Source organism: Coregonus clupeaformis, unplaced genomic scaffold, assembly GCF_020615455.1.
Source record: "Coregonus clupeaformis isolate EN_2021a unplaced genomic scaffold, ASM2061545v1 scaf0683, whole genome shotgun sequence".
Lineage (NCBI taxonomy): Eukaryota > Metazoa > Chordata > Actinopteri > Salmoniformes > Salmonidae > Coregonus > Coregonus clupeaformis.
The window spans coordinates 15,623-34,254 of NW_025534138.1; the positions used below are offsets into that span (position 1 = coordinate 15,623).

An 18,632-nucleotide genomic window follows, 5' to 3' on the forward strand; every position below is an offset into this window, starting at 1 on the left:
GAATGCCCTTCTAGCCAACGAGTATTCAACAATGCTGTCATATCAATTGTAAATATAAATGAGCCACAAATGTAACAAATGTCTTCCAAAATGAAAGAACGTGCCCAATAACAGGCCTGCATTCAGAGAGCATTTGTGTAAATATCATGTAAATATTGTGATCAAATATCTATTTTAAAAGGTATTCCAAAATGTCTTTGCCCCTAAATGAAATGCACAATTCGGTCATTGTAGTCACAATACCCCATAATGACAGAGCGAAAACAGGTTTTTAGAAATTGTTGCAAATGTATAAAAACTTTAAATGGGACAACCTTCCAGAAGGACAACCATCTCTGCAGCACTCCACCAATCAGGCCTTTATTGTAGAGTGGCCAGACGGACACCACTCCTCAGTAAAAGGCACAGCCCGTTTGGAGTTTGCCAAAAGCCACCTAAAGGACTCTCAGACCATGAGAAACAAGATTCTCTGGTCTGATGAAACCAAGATTGAACTCTTTGGCCTGAATGCCAAGCATCACATCTGGAGGAAACCTGGCACCATCCCTACAGTGAAGCATGGTGGTGGCAGAATCATGCTGTGGGGATGTTTTTCAGCAGCAGGGACTGGGAGACTAGTCAGGATCAAGGGGAAGGTGAACGGAGCAAAGTACAGAGATCCTTGATGAAAACCTGCTCCAGAGTGCTCAGGACCTCAGACTGGGGTGAAGGTTCCCCTTCCAACAGGACAACGACCCTAAGCCCACAACCAAAACAACGCAGGAGTGGCTTCGGGACAAGTCTCTGAATGTCCTTGAGTGGCCCAGCCAGAGCACGGACTTGAACCCGATTGAACATCTCTGGAGAGACCTGAAAATAGCTGTGCAGCAGCGCTCCCCATCCAACCTGACAGAGCTTGAGAGGATCTGTAGAGAAGAATGGGAGAAACTCCCCAAATACAGGTGTGCCAAGCTTGTAGCGTCATACCCTAGAAGACTCGAGGCTGTAATCGCTGCTAAATGTGCTTCAACAAAGTACTGAGTAAAGGGTCTGAATACTTATGTAAATGTCATATTTCAGTTTTTTTTTTTTTTTTACATTTGCAAAAATGACTAAAAACCTGTTTTTGCTTTGTCATTATGGGGTATTGTGTCTAGATTGATGAGGGGAAAAAACTATTTAATCTATTTTAGAATAAGGCTGTAACGTAACAAAATGTAGAAAAAGTCAAGAGGTCTGAATGCTTTCCGAATGCACTGTACGTCGGCTCAATCGGAAACTACCTTTACATTTCTATCGCACAATGAATAGAGCCCTAAATCTGCTTTATTGATAGAAATCACTTGATAGAAAACGTATCAAACGCAATCTAGCCAAATTATTCAAATGTACTAAACTATTTGACAAGTATGTAAAATCCCTGCTACATGGTCTGAACAAAACAGGACATTCACAAAGCTGCCTCAGAAGGAGAAAAACAATTACATTCAATTTCATCTTTCAGAAGACTTTTGGTATTGGTCCCCATTCACATTAAAACCAACTAAATACAACTATATATTTAAGACTAATGCTTTAAAAGGCACATCTATCCATCCTGTGTTAGCTGATGGACATATCAGGGATGTTCACTCACTTTCTTCAGTTGCTCCTCCAGAACAATGTTCTTCTTCACCTCCAGATTGTAATTAAACTGAAGGTCCTCGATCTCTTCAAAGAATGTCGGCTCAAAGTTCTCCAGCTCCTTCTTCATCTTTTTCACTTTGGCCTGGAATCAGGAAGGTATAAAAAAATATGTTCACAGAGGAATAAATTAGAATAAGCCATTCTTATTTTTCTACAATCAAAACAACTCAAATAGATGAGATATAGATCACAGAAGTCACAATACCTGCAACTGCCTTTTTTCCTGATCAGTGGCCTTCATCATAGTTTGCAGCTCCTCATACCCTGACGACAAAAACATGAGACACTTGTTGATGTGGATGTATTGTGCTAGTTAGTTACTGCACCTTTTCTGGTTCTGCATCATTCCTGGGTTTATTGAACACTACAAGTTTTGTTTGACATAACAGAACATACATGAACGCATATATAATAAAGATGTTCCTGCTTTACTTTGAATGAAGTGGAATACTGTTAAACACGACCACATTGCCTTTATATGTCTCAACTGGCCCAGCAAAGGATGTCCCATAATTCTCAGTGTACTCACTGAGTTTCTGTACCAGCTCTGTCTTCTCACTCTCCAGATGATTATTGGTCAATCTAAGACAAAGGGGACATTCTTGTGACTCAGTGATGGACAACCAAATGGATTTTCATGAACCATCCATGCAATAATGAATATTACAAACATAAATGCTGTTTTTAAGTTCCTTTAATGTGTTGTTTATATTTGATAATGCATTCCCATATTAGCTATATGTTAACCATACGCTTGTAATGCTATGTTATGCAAAGGCAATCACGTTACATGCATCACAAGTTTGTCCACATTGAAGAGCTGGCATATGGGATGTATTCACCTCATTGACTGAAACTCTTTGGCGAGGCCCGACTCCGTCTTTGCTGAGGTGGGAAAGTTTTTCAACAGCTCCACCTTGAGAATAAAAACAAATGTTTGCTCCCACATTTAACATAATGTAGCATAGTACTGGAATTCTTCTTCATTTTCGTTTTACAAACCATCTGGTTTGATTGGCCCACAATGACAAAGTGCGTCCCATATGGCACCCTATTCCCTATGTAGTGCACTATATAGGGAACAGGGTGCCTTTTCAGACTCTAACCTGGTCCTGTAGTTGGCTGGTGACTCGCTGTGCTCTCTCCTCTTTCTCACTGGCTTCTCGCATCCGCAGCCTGAGCTCTGAGAGACTGGAGTTCTTCTGGATGATGTCCCGCTCCAGCTCTTTCATCTTACTCTCAAACATCCTAAAGGGAGGGAGTGAAACCAACCGCTCTTCAGTCAGCCATCTGTACATAATTGGCATTCTATAGCTAGAAAATGTTAATGCTTTTTTTACATTAACATTTGAGTCATTTAGCAACACTCTTATCCATAGCATGTTTTATTTAGCATTAAGGAGTTACAGGAGTAAAAAGACTGGGTTCATTGGGTTTGCTTGTTTTTTGGGGGTTACATGAGGGCTGAATGGGATTATTCCCATGGAGAATCAATGGTTAACTTGGTTCATTTCAACGGATCTCTCACCTTGTTACCACAGCGGCCTTCCAGGTCTTACTGTCAACCCACTCAGGGATGACCCTAGACTACCACTAGCCGTTGTCTGGCCTTCTCGTTGGTCACCTCCAGACTGGTTTTGGCCAGAAACATTTGCCCTGAGACTTGTCTAAATGTTCTAACTATGCGTACCATGCCAAATTAAATGAAAAGGGGACGGGACGGGACACATACCCTTTTAATCTCTTTGCATAAACGTTTGTTTTCCATCACAATTTTCTCCACTCCTTTGGATTTGGTCTCCAGTCTGGAGCTCAGCAGTGCTTCAGTGTTTCCTTTGAGCTTCTTGTAGTCATTCTAGAGAAGAGAGAACAAGAGGACAAAATATATTTGAACTTGAACATCATAGCCTTCGAGCAGTGTTGAAGGGCTATAAGAGATCCACTGGTTGTTCAAAATCATTCATCAATCAAGAGTTCACCTTTAGTTTTTTATGCTCGCGCTCCAGAGTTGTGAGCTGTTCCTGACTCAGTGCTGCTGGAGTTTTCTTCAGCGTCTCGTTCTCCCGCTCCACCACCCTCTTCATCAGCTCGATGGTCTTTTCCAACTCTGGCACAGTTTTACCGCTGCGACCCGCCTAGAGTGGACAGGAAAGAGTTTCATTCAGCCTTTTGATATATTTCTTACATCATACACTTTTACTAGATGGTTAAATTGACTGTAAGGTGAGAATGTCTCTACGAGTCATGACTGTAAAACAAGCGTGAACACAGACAGGTGTTATAGATAGTGGAGACCTATAGCCTGACGACATAGGAATACAACGTCTGTATACACAAGACTAAGATAGACCTACCCCACGAACATGGCCCAGTTTTTTCTCCACCTCAGCCTTTTCCTTCTTCAGAACATTGTACATCTCTTTGAGGTCTGAAACTTGGTCCTATCAGTAAAGGAGAGAGGATAATTGAATGAGCTGGAATATAAACATCTCTGGCAGGTCTTGACCGACCAAAGTTCTTAAAAGCCCCCCATCCACTGAGGTCTTAACCTGGTGCTTGAACTTAGTTCCAGGGCTTAAGTTCTTGGGCTTCAAGGCCCCAGTCAAAATGAAAGGTGGCTAATGATCTTGAGTCTTGTTGTAAGTCAAAGCCATTTATTTAAATTTTTTATAACATACCTTTAGTCTGGGCAGGTCCTTGTTGGCCTGTTCCAGTTGAAAGCGGAGCTCCAGGTTCTCTGAGGAAAGCTTCAGGTTCTCTCTCTGCAGCTTGTGCTCTTTCTGCGAGGGGGTGCCTGAACCTCTCCCTGAGGTCTGGAAAAGAGAAACAACAGTCATCATGCTTACGCAATCAGAATGCGACAAATCAAAAAAGGAACAACATGTTTTAGGAGGAGAGGAGGGAGAGATTATGGGAGGAAAGAAAGGAAGTGTAGGTAGGTGAAAACATACAAACGTAGCACCTAGGACTAGAATGAGGTAGAGTACACAGACTGGGATCCTAATATGCTATTAAGCCAAACACTGCGGGCACTTTCTGCTAACTCAAACACTGCACTAGCATCTTGGCAGGTCAGAAGCCAAGGGCAGCCTTTGGTACCTTATGAGTTTTGGGAGACATATATTTCAGCTTTTCACTTCTTTTCTCACTGTCATCAGTAATAACCTCTGAATGCAGCTCGGCGCCACGGATACTCTCTGAAGTAAACTCAAGCTCGCTTTCGCTGACATCATCAGTGTCGAGTTCCTTGATGATACAACTGTCAGATTCGCCATCACTGAGGTCAGCACTGGGGTCAGCGTCCGGCTCCATTATAACTTCCTCTTCTTTCCCGACCGTTTCTGCCACTGTCCCACTTCCACCTCCGTCTGTTTCTCCTTCTCCGTCACCCCCTGTACCCTCTGCATCATCTGTACCCATCACACTACCTGCTGTCACCTCTTCTTGCTCAGATGCAGGTGTAGCTGACTTAGGCCTCTCTGAGGTTGATGGCTCACCAGCCACTGCCTCACTTCCCTCTGGACTCTGGGATTTAGGGGGGGTTTGGATACACTCAAATCCAGCACAGTGTTACTTGTGGAATCCTGTCTGGCAATGAGATTCTCCTCTATGCTTTTGTCCACTAGTTCATCAACAGCCACCTCATTGACATTCTCTGACTTTTCCAGGTTCTCCTGCTTGGACTCTGTCAGCCTCTTCTGTTTCCCCTTTTTCTGCATCTCCCTCTGCTGCTTCTTTTTCGGTCTGTTCATCTTCTCCTCCCTCTCCAGTCACATCTGTTCTTTCCTGTTCTCCACTCTCAGCCCTGCTTGGTTTCTCTGTCGGCTCTGCCGCAGGTACACCATAATTTGTTTCATCCAAGTCTGTCTGGGTTTCTTTCTGCTCTTGGTTTGGGTGTAGCTCCCCCTCCTGGCCTAAGCGGTCAGCAGCCTCCTTGTGGGCTGACATGCCATCTGTCTGAGAGGCTACGCTATCATTGGCTAAGGAGGTCATGACAGTGTCTTTCTCATGGCTGTCACCAACATCAAATGTAAGAGAACAAAGACTTTTTATGGACATGGACTATGAATGGGATTGAGGAGTGGATGAAAGAGAAAAAAGGAAAGAATAAGAGTAAGTGAAGATGAAGTGAAGATGGACAAAGAAGAAAGAGTAGAAAATTAACGTTATTTTTATAACGAAAACACAAATGTAAATACTAAGTGTAAAAGGAGACTTACAGAGGGCCTGGAGGGGGGCTCCTTGGACATCTGGCTCTCCAGGGAGTGAAGCCTGTACTCTAGGTAGAGGTTCCTCATGTTCATGTCCTCCATGGCAGCATCTCTGGGTAGGGCTTGCTGTTGCCTGGAATAGAGGGAAGGTAAGGGAAGTGTTTGTCTGGGTTGGTTAGCCTATACTGCAAGCACAAGTTCTCCAAGCACCAAGATTGATACCACCACTGTTGATATGGCACCATCACCTTAGATGTCCACAAGGAATTCACAATCTATGTCAGTTTGGCACCGATGTGGATGTGATGAGGAGTCAGGCGCAGGACACAGAGGTTTAGTCCAACAAACTTTACTATAGTAAAGTGAACAATAATCACTACACGACCTCGAAATACAGAGGCGAAAACAGTACGCAACATGCGTAAAACAAAACATGTAGAGCGCAAAACACGCAGCTCAAACGACACGCGGACAACAACACACAATATAACTAACACAAAACAGGGAACTTATAGGACACGTAATTAGGACACAAACAGACACAGGTGTACCAGACAGACCAAAGCAATCAACACACGAAACATACAACGGTGGCAGCTAGTATTCCGGGGACGGCGAACGCCGAAGCCTGCCCGAACCAGGAGGAGGAGCAGCCTCGGCCGAAACCGTGACAGTACCCCCCCCCCTTGACGTGCGGCTCCAGCCGTGCGCCGACCCCGGTCTCGGGGACGGCCAGGAGGACGCGGACCCGGGCGCGTGGGATGCCCACGGTGGAACTCTGTCAGGAGGGATGGGTCGAGGATGTCCCTCCTAGGCACCCAGCACCGTTCCTCCGGACCGTACCCCTCCCACTCCACGAGATACTGGAGACCACTCCTCCGGCGCCTCGAGTCCAATATAGTCCGGACCCTGTACGCCGGTGCCCCCTCGATGTCCAAAGGGGGTGGAGGGGTCTCTCCTATCTCCTCCTCTTGGAGTGGACCAGCTACCACCGGCCTGAGAAGAGACACATGGAACGAGGGGTTAATATTTTTGTACTCAATAGGCAGTTGTAATCTGTAACACACCTCGTTCAATCTTCTCAGGACTTTGAAGGGCCCCCACAAACCGCCGACCCAGCTTCCGGCAGGGCAGGCGGAGGGGCAGGTTTCGAGTCGAGAGCCAGACTCGATCTCCCGGTGCGTACACCGGGCCCCTCACTGCGGTGGCGATCGGCGCTCGCCTTGTGTTGACGGATGGCACGCTGCAGATGGACATGGGCAGCGTCCCACGTCTCCTCCGAGCGCCGAATCCACTCGTCCACCGCAGGGGCCTCGGTCTGGCTCTCGTGCCACGGTGCCAGGACCGGCTGATACCCTAAAATACACTGGAAAGGTGTTAATCCGGTGGAGGAGTGGCGGAGAGAGTTCTGGGCCATCTCTGCCCAGGGGATATACCTCGACCACTCCTCCGGCCGGTCCCGGCAATAGGACCTCAAAAACCTACCCACATCCTGGTTCACACGTTCAACCTGCCCATTGCTCTCTGGGTGGTACCCCGAGGTAAGGCTAACCGAGACCCCCAGGCGTTCCATGAACGCCCCCCAGACTCTGGAGGTGAACTGGGGACCTCGGTCGGACACAATATCCTCGGGGACCCCATAGTGCCGGAACACGTGGGTAAAGAGGGCCTCAGCGGTCTGTAGGGCAGTAGGGAGACCCGGCAGTGGGAGGAGACGACAGGCCTTAGAAAACCGATCCACAACGACCAAAATGGTGGTATTACCTTGGGAAGGGGGTAGATCGGTCACAAAATCCACCGAGAGGTGGGACCATGGTCGTTGTGGAACGGGCAGAGGATGTAACTTACCCCTGGGCAAATGTCTAGGTGCCTTACACTGGGCACACACCGAGCAGGAGGAGACATAAACCCTCACATCCCTGGCTAACATTGGCCACCAGTATTTCACGCTAAGGCAGTGCACCGTCCGACCAATACCAGGATGTCCAGAGGAGGGTGATGTATGAGCCCAAGAAATAAGCCGATCACGAACCTCGAGCGGAACGTACGTCCGCCCCACAGGACACTCGGGGGAGTAGGGTCGGTACGCAGCGCCCGCTCGATTTCCGTATCGACCTCCCATACTACCGGAGCCACCAGACAAGACTCCGGCAGTATGGAAGTAGGCTCAATGGACCTCTCCTCTGTGTCATACTGCCGGGACAGGGCGTCTGCCTTACCGTTCTGGGACCCAGGGATGTATGTGATCTTAAAAACAAACCGGGTCAGGAACATGTTCCACCTAGCCTGACGAGGGTTCAATCTCCTAGCTGCCCGGATGTACTCCAGGTTACGGTGATCAGTCAGAATGAGGAAAGGGTGTTGAGCCCCCTCAAGCCAATGCCTCCACACCTTTAGGGCCTGGACTACAGCTAACAGCTCCCTGTCCCCAACGTCATAATTGCGCTCCGCCGAGCTGAGCTTCTTAGAGTAGAACGCACAGGGGCGGAGCTTAGGTGGCGTGCCGGACCGTTGTGACAGGACTGCCCCAATACCGGTCTCGGACGCGTCCACCTCTACTTGGAAAGGCAAAGAGGGATCCGGATGCGCCAGCACCGGGGCCGAGACGAACAGGTTCTTCAGCTTGACAAATGCCCTGTCCGCCTCAGCTGACCACCGCAAGCGCACCGGACCCCCCTTTAGCAGGGACGTAATGGGAGCTGCAACCTGTCCAAAGCCCCGGATAAACCTCCGGTAGTAATTAGCAAAACCCAAGAACCGCTGCACCTCTTTTACGGTGGTTGGAGTTTGCCAATTACGCACAGCCGCTTACCCGATCTACCTCTATCTCCACGCCAGACGCGGACAACCGATAACCCAAAAAGGAGACGGACTCCTGGAAGAACAGGCATTTCTCTGCCTTGACATACAAGTCATGCTCCAACAGTCGTCTCAATACTCGGCGCACCTGGGCTACATGCTCGACTCGTGTAGAAGAATACACTAGAATGTCGTCAATGTACACCACTACACCCTGCCCATGCATGTCCCGGAAAATCTCGTCAACAAAGGATTGGAAGACTGAAGGAGCATTCATTAACCCGTATGGCATGACGAGATACTCGTAATGACCCGAGGTGGTGCTAAATGCTGTTTTCCATTCATCCCCCTCCCTAATGCGCACCAAATTGTACGCGCTCCTGAGATCCAACTTTGTGAAGAACCGCGCTCCGCGTAATGACTCCGTCATCGTCGCAATCAGTGGAAGTGGGTAACTGTATTTTACTGTGATCTGATTGAGACTACGGTAATCAATACACGGGCGCAATCCCCGTCCTTCTTCTTCACAAAGAAGAAACTCGAGGAGACCGGAGAAGTAGAGGACCGTATGTATCCCTGTGCCAAGGACTCGGCTATGTAAGTCTCCATAGCCGCAGTTTCCTCTTGAGACAGGGGATACACATGACTCCTGGGAAGAGCTGCTCCGGTCTGGAGATTTATCGCACAGTCCCCTGTCTATGAGGAGGTAGCCGTGCTGCCCTCGATTTGCTAAACGCTAGTGCTAAATCCTCATACTCGGGGGAATGCGCAGTGCGGGCACTTGGTTCGGACTCTCTACCGAGGTCGCCCCTATGGAAACACCTAGACATCTCCCCTACACACTGGGCAGACCACTCCATAAGAGCCCTCTGTTGCCACGCTATGGTAGGATCGTGGGTGCTTAACCAGGAAGCCCCAACACCACTGGGTACGCAGGAGAGTCAATCAGATAGAACTGAATGATTTCCTCATGACCCCCCTGCGTCGTCATCGTCAGCGGTGCTGTGACATCCCTGATCAGCCCCGACCCCAACGGCCGGCTGTCTAATGCGTGGACAGGGAATGGAACTTCTACCGGCCGAAGGGGAATTCCTAACCTAGCACAAAATTCCCGATCAATAAAGTTCCCAGCTGCGCCTGAATCTACTAGCGCCTTATGCTGGGAATGAGGTGCCACCTGTGGAAAACGCACAGGAATACTCATGTGACCAACAGAGAGCTCTGGGTAAGTGGGGCGCCTACTCACCTGAAATGACTCCCCAGTGCGTGACCTGTTGTCCCCTCTCTCAGAAGACCCTCCCCAGCACCTGGCCGCGGTGTGTCCTCCACGGCCACAGTTGGTGCAGGGAGTGGCCCCCCTCGGGTTCTCCCTCCTCCTCTCTCTAGCGCCAGCACCCCCGAGCTCCATAGGAATTGGCTCGGAGGTGCTGGAGGATGGAATGGACGACCCCCACTCGGGACGTCCGTGGGTGGCCAGCAGGGTGTCAAGCCGGATGGAGATGTCCACCAGCTGGTCGAAGCATAGGTTGGTGTCCCTGCAGGCCAGCTCACGACGAACGTCCTCTCGCAGGCTACACCGGTACTGGTCGATGAGGGCCCTCTCATTCCATCCTGCATCCGCAGCTAACGTCCGGAACTCCAGTGCGAACTCCTGTGCGCTCCTCTTCTCCTGTCGGAGGTAGAACAGACGCTCCCCGCCGCCTTCCCTTCAGGTGGGTGATCGAAGACTGCCCGGAAGCGGCGGGAGAACTCAGCGTAGGTGATGGTAGCTGCGTCTATTCTCCTCCATTCGGCGTTGGCCCACTCCAACGCCTTTCCGGATAGACAGGAGATGAGGGCGGAGACGCTCTCGTATCCCGAGGGCGCTGGGTGTATAGTAGCCAGGTATAGTTCTACCTGCAGGAGGAACCCCTGACACCCGGCTGCAGAACCGTCATATGCCCTCGGGAGCGAGAGCCGAATACCACTGGGTTCCGGCGCTGAGAGAGGAGGACTGACCGGTGGTGATGGGATGGTGTATGAGGACGTGGGCACCTCTCCATTAGCCAACCGGTGCAGAGTGTTGGACACCTCGCCCAGAACGGCCTCCAGTTGCCGGATCATGGAGTCCTGCTGACTGAGCCGTTCTTCTAGCGACCAGGTTGTCGTCGCTGATCCTGCTGACTCCATAGATGGTGTGTTGTTCTGTCAGTTTGGCACCGATGTGGATGTGATGAGGAGTCAGGCGCAGGACACAGAGGTTTAGTCCAACAAACTTTACTATAGTAAAGTGAACAATAATCACTACACGACCTCGAAATACAGAGGCGAGAACAGTACGCAACATGCGTAAAACAAAACATGTAGAGCGCAAAACACGCAGCTCAAATGACACGCGGACAACAACACACAATATAACTAACACAAAACAGGGAACTTATAGGACACGTAATTAGGACACAAACAGACACAGGTGTACCAGACAGACCAAAGCAATCAACACACGAAACATACAACGGTGGCAGCTAGTATTCCGGGGACGGCGAACGCCGAAGCCTGCCCGAACCAGGAGGAGGAGCAGCCTCGGCCGAAACCGTGACAATCTAGGCCTATGTTCTCACATCATCTGTGTGACCTTTTAGCTTAAAGGGAAATTTCACCGCTACATTTCCTGGTTGTAAGTAAACCACAATATACAGAATTCATAGTGATTTTAGGAAGTAACACCAACCCTGTCGAGGTTGATCCGTTTGACAATGGGTGACAGCAGGTAGCTAACTTTACTCACTGGACCATCCACTCGTTCATAGAACATCAGCTTGCGAATAACTATTTATTTTTCTTTGTGTGTCTACAACAACTGTAAAGTATATTCATGGTGTGGTGCTCAGTACCTGGATGTGCAAACTACAAGCAAGCAAAGGGAAACATTGCATCGGTTACCTTACTAAGAAGTTGAGTAGAGGTAATGTAGCTAACTTAGCTAACTAGCTAGCGAAATACATTTGTTTATCTAAACCCAAATCTTGTTATAGCTAGCTTTCATAGTACGGTGGCTAGACATTCCAAAGCAAATCAATGTAATTATCCAGCTGCTATGCTATCTGGCGATGTGATTTGTAACTTTTCAAGCTAACTTTAGCTACATTAGGTTACGTTAGCTACAGCCTACTGCAGTGGATTCCCAAACTTTGGGGCGCACCCCCTAGGGGGGCGCGAGGGGTTGTTTTATAAGGAACTCAGTCCGGCTTTCAACTTACTCTTGAAAGTTGTAATAGTAAAATGCACAATGTGCAATTTCAAAATTGGGAAGTGCATCATCAGTTTTCCTCTTGTCATGTCAGTTGTTGCATACCTTAGAGAACTATTGATCTGTAAGAAATGTCCAGATCAACTAGCCCATGTCAGCTAATGTTTTTTAGCTACGTTTTTTGTTGTAACGTTTGAGTCACTCAAATATCACATGAATACACATTAGATATGGCAAAATGTATAGAATTGCAAGAAAATGAGCTTGAAAATTTCAACATTTCTCTGCACCCCATGACAAAATGTGTAGAATTGCAGGAAATAAGTTTTAAACCTGCAAAATGTTCTCTCCGCCAACAAGAGGGATGTGAACAGTTTGTGTCATGAACAGTGCTTGTGCCCATAGAAATAGACGTGGCGGGCACAGGATGCTACCCAATGCTAGAAGGGGGGCCTGAGAGAAAAAGTTTGGGAACACGGCCTATTGGACCATATCTAACCGTTAGCTAGGTAACTAACTACTGCAGAGGCTAACGTGACTGGCCTATGTGTTCTATCTTCAAAGTCTGATCCCATCAACATTGCAGCGGCATCAACATAAATCTTTCCATGACTCCATGATGAGTAAATAAATATACTGGAGCTAGGCATGAACATGGTCCGTGTCTTGTTGTCATAGTTGGTGTGTTTAAGTAGGCTAGTTGATTGTTTATGCAAAGCAGTTTTCAGTAAGGAGGGGATGGTGTGGTGTACTGCATTAGCATCGAACAGCCCCCTCGATATGCAATCTGGTTTCCGAGCTGGTCATGGGTGCACCTCAGCCACGCTCAAGGTCCTAAACGATATAATAACCGTGATCGATAAAAGACAGTACTGTGCAGCCGTCTTCATCGACCTGGCCAAGGCTTTTGACTCTGTCAATCACCGCATTATTATTGGCAGACTAAATAGCCTTGGTTTCTCAAATGACTGCCTCGCCTGGTTCACCAACTCCTTCTCAGATAGAGTTCAGTGTGTCAAATCGGAGGGCCTGTTGTCTGGACCTCTGGCAGTCTCTATGGGGGTGCCACAGGTTTCAATTCTCGGGCCGACTCTATTCTCTGTGTATATCAATGTCGCTCTTGCTGCTGGTGACTCTCAGATCCACCTCTACGCAGACAACACCATTTTGTATACATCTGGCCCTTCATTGGACACTGTGTTAACAAACCTCCAAACGAGCTTCAATGCCATACAACACTCCTTCTGTGGCCTCCAACTTGCTCTTAAACGCTAGTAAAACTAAATGCATGCTCTTCAATCGAACGCTGCTTGCACCCGCCCGCCCGACTAGAATCACTACTCTCGGCGGGTCTGACTTGGAATATGTGGTTTATATGTGTTTGGTTAGACCATAAACTCTTCTTCCAGACTCACATTAAGCATCTCCAATCCAAAGTTAAATCTAGAATCGGCTTCCTATTTCGCAACACAGCCTCCTTCAGTCATGCTGCTAAACATGCCCTCGTAAAACTGACTATCCTACCGATCCTTGACTTCGGCGATGTCATTTACAAAATAGCTTCCAACACTCTACTCAGCAAATTGGATGTAGTCTATCACAGTGCCATCCGTTTTGTCACCAAAGCCCCATATACTACCCACCATTGTGACCTGTACGCTCTCGTTAGCTGGCCCTCCCTACATATTCGTCACCAAACCCACTGGCTCCAGGTAATCTATAAATCACTTCTAGGCAAATCCCCGCCTTATCTTAAATCATTGGTCACCATAGCAACACTCACCCGTAGTATGCGTTCCAGCAGGTATATCTCACTGGTCATCCCCAAAGCCAACACCTCATTTGGCCGCCATTCCTTCCAGTTCTATAATAAATAAATAATAATATGCCATTTAGCAGACGCTTTTATCCAAAGCGACTTACATTTACATTTACGTCATTTAGCAGACGCTCTTATCCAGAGCGACTTACAGTTAGTGAATACTTATTTTTTTATACTGGCCCCCCGTGGGAATCGAACCCACAACCCTGGCGTTGCAAACGCCATGCTCTACCAACTGAGCTACATCCCTGCCGGTCATTCCCTCCCCTACCCTGGACGACGCTGGGCCAATTGTGCGCCGCCCCATGGGTCTCCCGGTCGCGGCCGACTACGACAGAGCCTGGATTCGAAACAGGATCTCTAGTAGACCACTGCGCCACTCGGGAGACTACCACACACAGACAGACAAACAAGCGTATGCACATAACAGAGAGACGGCAAAAGAACATCTCGCACCCTCACTCTCTACATACATTTACATTTTAGTAATTTAGCAGACACTCTTATCCAGAGCGACTTACAGGAGCAATTAGGAAGAAGTGCCTTGCTCAAGGGCACAGACACATTTTTTACCTAGTCGGCTCTGGGATTCAAACAAGCGACCTTTCAGTTACTGGCCCAACGCTCTTAACCGCTAGGATACCTGCCGCCCCATCAAAACATTAGTTGGTACACAAGAAAGATGTGTACATAATGTCTGGCTTGTTGCTTCTAGCTCTCTTCTAGTTCTCTATCCATTGCATTTACCTGTCTAGCACGGGCCAATAGGTTCTGGTACTTCTTAAGGACCTCCTCCTTCTGGTTCAGGCGGCCCTGCAGGTTGTTGATGGTCTGGTGGGCCACTTTGAGGGTTGGTTGGCTCTCTGCCTGGTCCTCCTTGTGCTTGGCCAGGTCTGCCAGGAGTCTCTCCCTGTCTGCAGCTGCAGGGAGACGCATATGCAGATCGTTAATTACCCTGTCCCTAGAGAGGACATTCTGCTCTGCCTTCCACAGTGTTGAGTCCTTCTCTTTCAGCTTCTGCACAGAGATAACAAAAAAGAAAGACAGGCTCAGAGATGATGGCTATGTTCCAATATCCATACTAGCATACCCCTTAGAATGCAAGGCTTATACAATGCCCTTGTCACAGAGGTACTTCTCAACCTGATTCCAAGCTGTTGCTTTGAAGCAGTGGTATTGGAAGTCTGTTGTAATGTGTATACTAAGGAGCTGAAAGTAATACTGTACCTCATCCAGAGTTTTGCAGGTGGCCAGGGTCTCCAGCATGGTGCTCTTTGATTTTTCCCAAGGCAAAGTCCAGCTGGTGGGCCAGGGGCAGGCTGGGGTCTGGCAGGGCACCAGTAGCCTCTTCAAACTACAACAACCACAAACACCAGGGTTAAGTGAGACTAGGACTCAAAATCTTTGAATTGGTTGACTTGGCAGCAAATGGTTTGAGACAGTGTTACTTATGATTAATATATCATGCATGGCTAAATTATTTGTTGAACATAAATATGATACTGAGCATTCATGTACAGTCATTCCTCCATAACTCCTGAGTGGCGCAGTGGTCTAAGGCACTGCATCGCAGTGCTAACTGTGCCACTAGATCCTGGTTCGAATCCAGGCTCTGTCGCAGCCGGCCGCGACCGGGAGATTCATGGGCGGCGCACAATTGGCCCAGCGTCGTCCAGGGTAGGGGAGGGAATGGCCGGCAGGGATGTAGCTCAGTTGATAGAGCATGGCGTTTGCAACGCCAGGGTTGTGGGTTTGATTCCCACGGGGGGCCAGTATAAAAAAAAATATGTATTCACTAACTGTAAGTCGCTCTATCTGCAATATTAAGCTGATCCACCCCCCCAAAAAAAAACTAAAAAAAGAAAATTTAAATTAAAAAATAAAAATAAAAAATAAAAATTACGAATAAATAAATAATAAAAAAGAAAAAAAGTCGCTCTGGATAAGAGCGTCTGCTAAATGACTAAAATGTAAATTCCTATTGGCAGACAGTTGGAAGGAAGGAAGAGGTGGTGTTTGCTTGGTTGGGCCTAGGACATTAAACTCGTCATTACATGAGAATGGTTTGTGAACGGAGTGTATGGTCGATGAAACGGTGGAGCATGTGTTGTTGAAGACAGGGACAGATTGAAGTGTAGGGTCAATGGAGTTGGAGGGGGTTTGGAAGGGATTTGGGGGATGAGGAGGGTCTGTTAGAAGTTAATAGGGCTCTTTTTTACTTTCTTAGCAGTTACAGTAGGTAAGGGGATTTAGGATTATGGGTTTGTTTTATTTTATAGTATTGTAGAGTGACCGTGAATGACCACACTCCAGCACAGTAGGTGGCGGCATGCACCTTAAACGCTTGTTTGAGGACCGCCATTATACCATAAAAGAAGAAGATTAGGGTGCCATTTGGGGCACAACCGGTGTGTGTGTGTCTGGTGTTATACAGGACCTTCTGGGCAGAGCCGATGATTTGGTTCTGCTGTTTCTCATAGAGGTACAGCTGGCGCTCCACCTCTCTCTGATCCCAAGACAATTGACGCTCCTCCTGAACCTGGGGGTTTTTTAATATGCATACTACCATGCTCCACACTCTCATGCTCCGAGTTCGTTCTCCGAGGACGTTCTCTTGAGTATGTTCTTGTGAGGACGAGTGTGGAGACGGAATAAAAATGTACACTTGAGAAGCACTGCACACTCCCATGCTACTGCATTACCATGACCAATACAGACGAAACAAGATAACTAGGCCTACGTAAAGCAAACGCAAGCGTGTAACTTCATAATTATCAGCAAGATACAGTGCATTTTGAAAGTATTCAGACCCCCTTGTCTTTTTACATGTTCTGTTACAGCCTTATTCTAAAATTGATTAAATTGTTATTTGCCTCATCAATCTACACACAATACCCCATAATGACAAAGGAAAACCCTTTCTTAAAAAATGCATTTTCGCAAATAAAAATAAAATAAAAAAGAAATACCTTATTTACATAAGTATTCAGACCATTTACCATGAGACACGAAATTGAGATCAGGCGCATCCTGTTTCCATTGATCATCCTTGTGATGTTTCTACAACTTCATTGGAGTCCACGTGTGGTCAATTTAATTGATTGGACATGATTTGGAAAGGAACACACCTGTCTACATAAGGACCCACGGTTGACAGTGCATGTCAGAGCAAAAACAAAGCCATGAGGTCGAAGGAATTGTCCGTAGAGCTCAGAGACAGGATTGTGTTGAGGCACAGATCTGGGGAAGGGTAACAAAAAAATTCTGCAGCATTAAAGGTCCCCAAGAACACAGTGGCCTCCATCATTCTTAAATGGAAGAAGTTTGGAACCACCAAGACTCTTCCTAGAGCTGGCCGCCCGGCCAAACTGAGCAATCGGGGGAGAAGGGCCTTGGTCAAGGAGTTGAACAAGAGCCCGATGGTCACTCTGACAGAGCTCTAGAGTTCCTCTGTGGAGATGGGAGAACCTTCCAGAAGGACAACCATCTCTGCAGGACTCCACCAATCAGGCCTTTATGGTAGAGTGGCCAGACGGAAGCCATTCCTCGGTAAAAGGCACATGACAGCACGCTTGGAGTTTGCCAAAAGGCACCTAAAGGACTCAGACCATGAGAAACAAGATTCCCTGGTCTGATGAAACCAAGATTGAACTATTTGGCCTGAATGTCAAGCGTCACATCTGGAGGAAACCTGGCACCATCCCTACAGTGAAGCATGGTGGTGGCAGCATCATGCTGTGGGATGTTATTCAGCGGCAGGGACTGGGATACTAGTCAGGATCTTGGCAAAGATGAATGGAGCAAAGTACAGAGAGATCCTTGATGAAAACCTGCTCCAGATAGCTCACAACCTCAGACTGGGGTGAAGGTTCACCTTCCAACAGGACAACGACCCTAAGCACACAGCCAAGACAACGTAGGAGTGGCTTTGGGACAATGTCCTTGAGTGGCCCAGCCAGAGCCCGGACTTCAACCTGATCGAACATCTCTGGAGAGACCTGAAAATAGCTGTGCAGTGACACTCCCCATCCAACTTGACAGAGCTTAAGAGGATCTGCAGAGAAGAATGGGAGAAACTCCCCAAATACAGCTGTGCCAAGCTTGTAGCATCATACCCAAGAAGACTCGATGTTGTAATCGCTGCCAAAGGTAATCGCTCAACAAAGTACTGAGTAAACATTTCTAAAAACCAGTTTTTGCTTTGTCATTATGGTATATTGATTGTAGATTTATTTATTTTTAATAAGAAAAAACAATCCATTTTAGAATAAGGCTGTAACGTAACGTAACAAAATGTGGAAAAAGTCAAGGGGGTCTGAATACTTTCTGAATGCACTGTATATGTGAATCATATTAATCTATCTAGCCAGCTAGTTTTACATGTAAAAGAAAATGACCTAAAACTAATGTTGTTATGAAAAGTAGATGGCAAACGTTAACTACAAATTATTCATGGCTGGCTAGCTAGCAAAACAAAAGGCACTACAGTGGATATTCCAGGCAGTTAAACATGCCAAAATTAATACAATATGTATTTATTAACGTATCAAGATCAAATATTGTAGTCAGGCAACATATGAGATGTGAGGGACAATTTTCATTCCGAAGTCAGAGTTAATGTTGTCTCGCATCAGCTCAAAACCAGCCAACAATGTTTTCAATTAACTTTTTGTCCTTTTTTACGTGGTTGCTTCATATATTACGTCAACAATCCTGGGTACATTTCAGTTGAAGCTTCAGGGCTTCGAACAAGTAGGACTGATTTTTTACTTGTCCGAATGCTGAAGTCACTTGTCCAAAAATAAAAATTGGTGTGGAACACCATGGACCAAAAAGGTGACTGAAAATTGTGTTGTATGATGCAAGGAACCACTTCACAAAATAACATTCATTATTATCGCAAGTA

General features: G+C 47.1%; 1 protein-coding gene across 1 annotated transcript in view; it reads right to left on the reverse strand.

The window, feature by feature from the left end:
* Positions 1 to 1,615: 1,615 nt before the first annotated feature.
* The window catches only part of LOC123485422 (centrosomal protein of 290 kDa-like), a gene marked incomplete at its 3' end in the record, with an annotated part of 42,266 nt that continues 25,249 nt past the window's right edge, over positions 1,616 to 18,632 (reverse strand). Inside the window, exons 21-34 of the mRNA XM_045216323.1 lie at positions 14,954 to 15,080; positions 14,474 to 14,743; positions 5,886 to 6,002; positions 5,326 to 5,727; positions 4,765 to 5,190; positions 4,344 to 4,478; positions 4,020 to 4,106; positions 3,645 to 3,800; positions 3,398 to 3,520; positions 2,772 to 2,903; positions 2,508 to 2,581; positions 2,195 to 2,247; positions 1,871 to 1,929; positions 1,616 to 1,747 (exon numbers count right to left, since the gene is read on the reverse strand). Of these exons, the coding sequence (XP_045072258.1) occupies positions 1,616 to 1,747; positions 1,871 to 1,929; positions 2,195 to 2,247; positions 2,508 to 2,581; positions 2,772 to 2,903; positions 3,398 to 3,520; positions 3,645 to 3,800; positions 4,020 to 4,106; positions 4,344 to 4,478; positions 4,765 to 5,190; positions 5,326 to 5,727; positions 5,886 to 6,002; positions 14,474 to 14,743; positions 14,954 to 15,080 (2,293 nt within the window). The remainder of the gene's footprint in view (positions 1,748 to 1,870; positions 1,930 to 2,194; positions 2,248 to 2,507; positions 2,582 to 2,771; positions 2,904 to 3,397; positions 3,521 to 3,644; positions 3,801 to 4,019; positions 4,107 to 4,343; positions 4,479 to 4,764; positions 5,191 to 5,325; positions 5,728 to 5,885; positions 6,003 to 14,473; positions 14,744 to 14,953; positions 15,081 to 18,632) is intronic.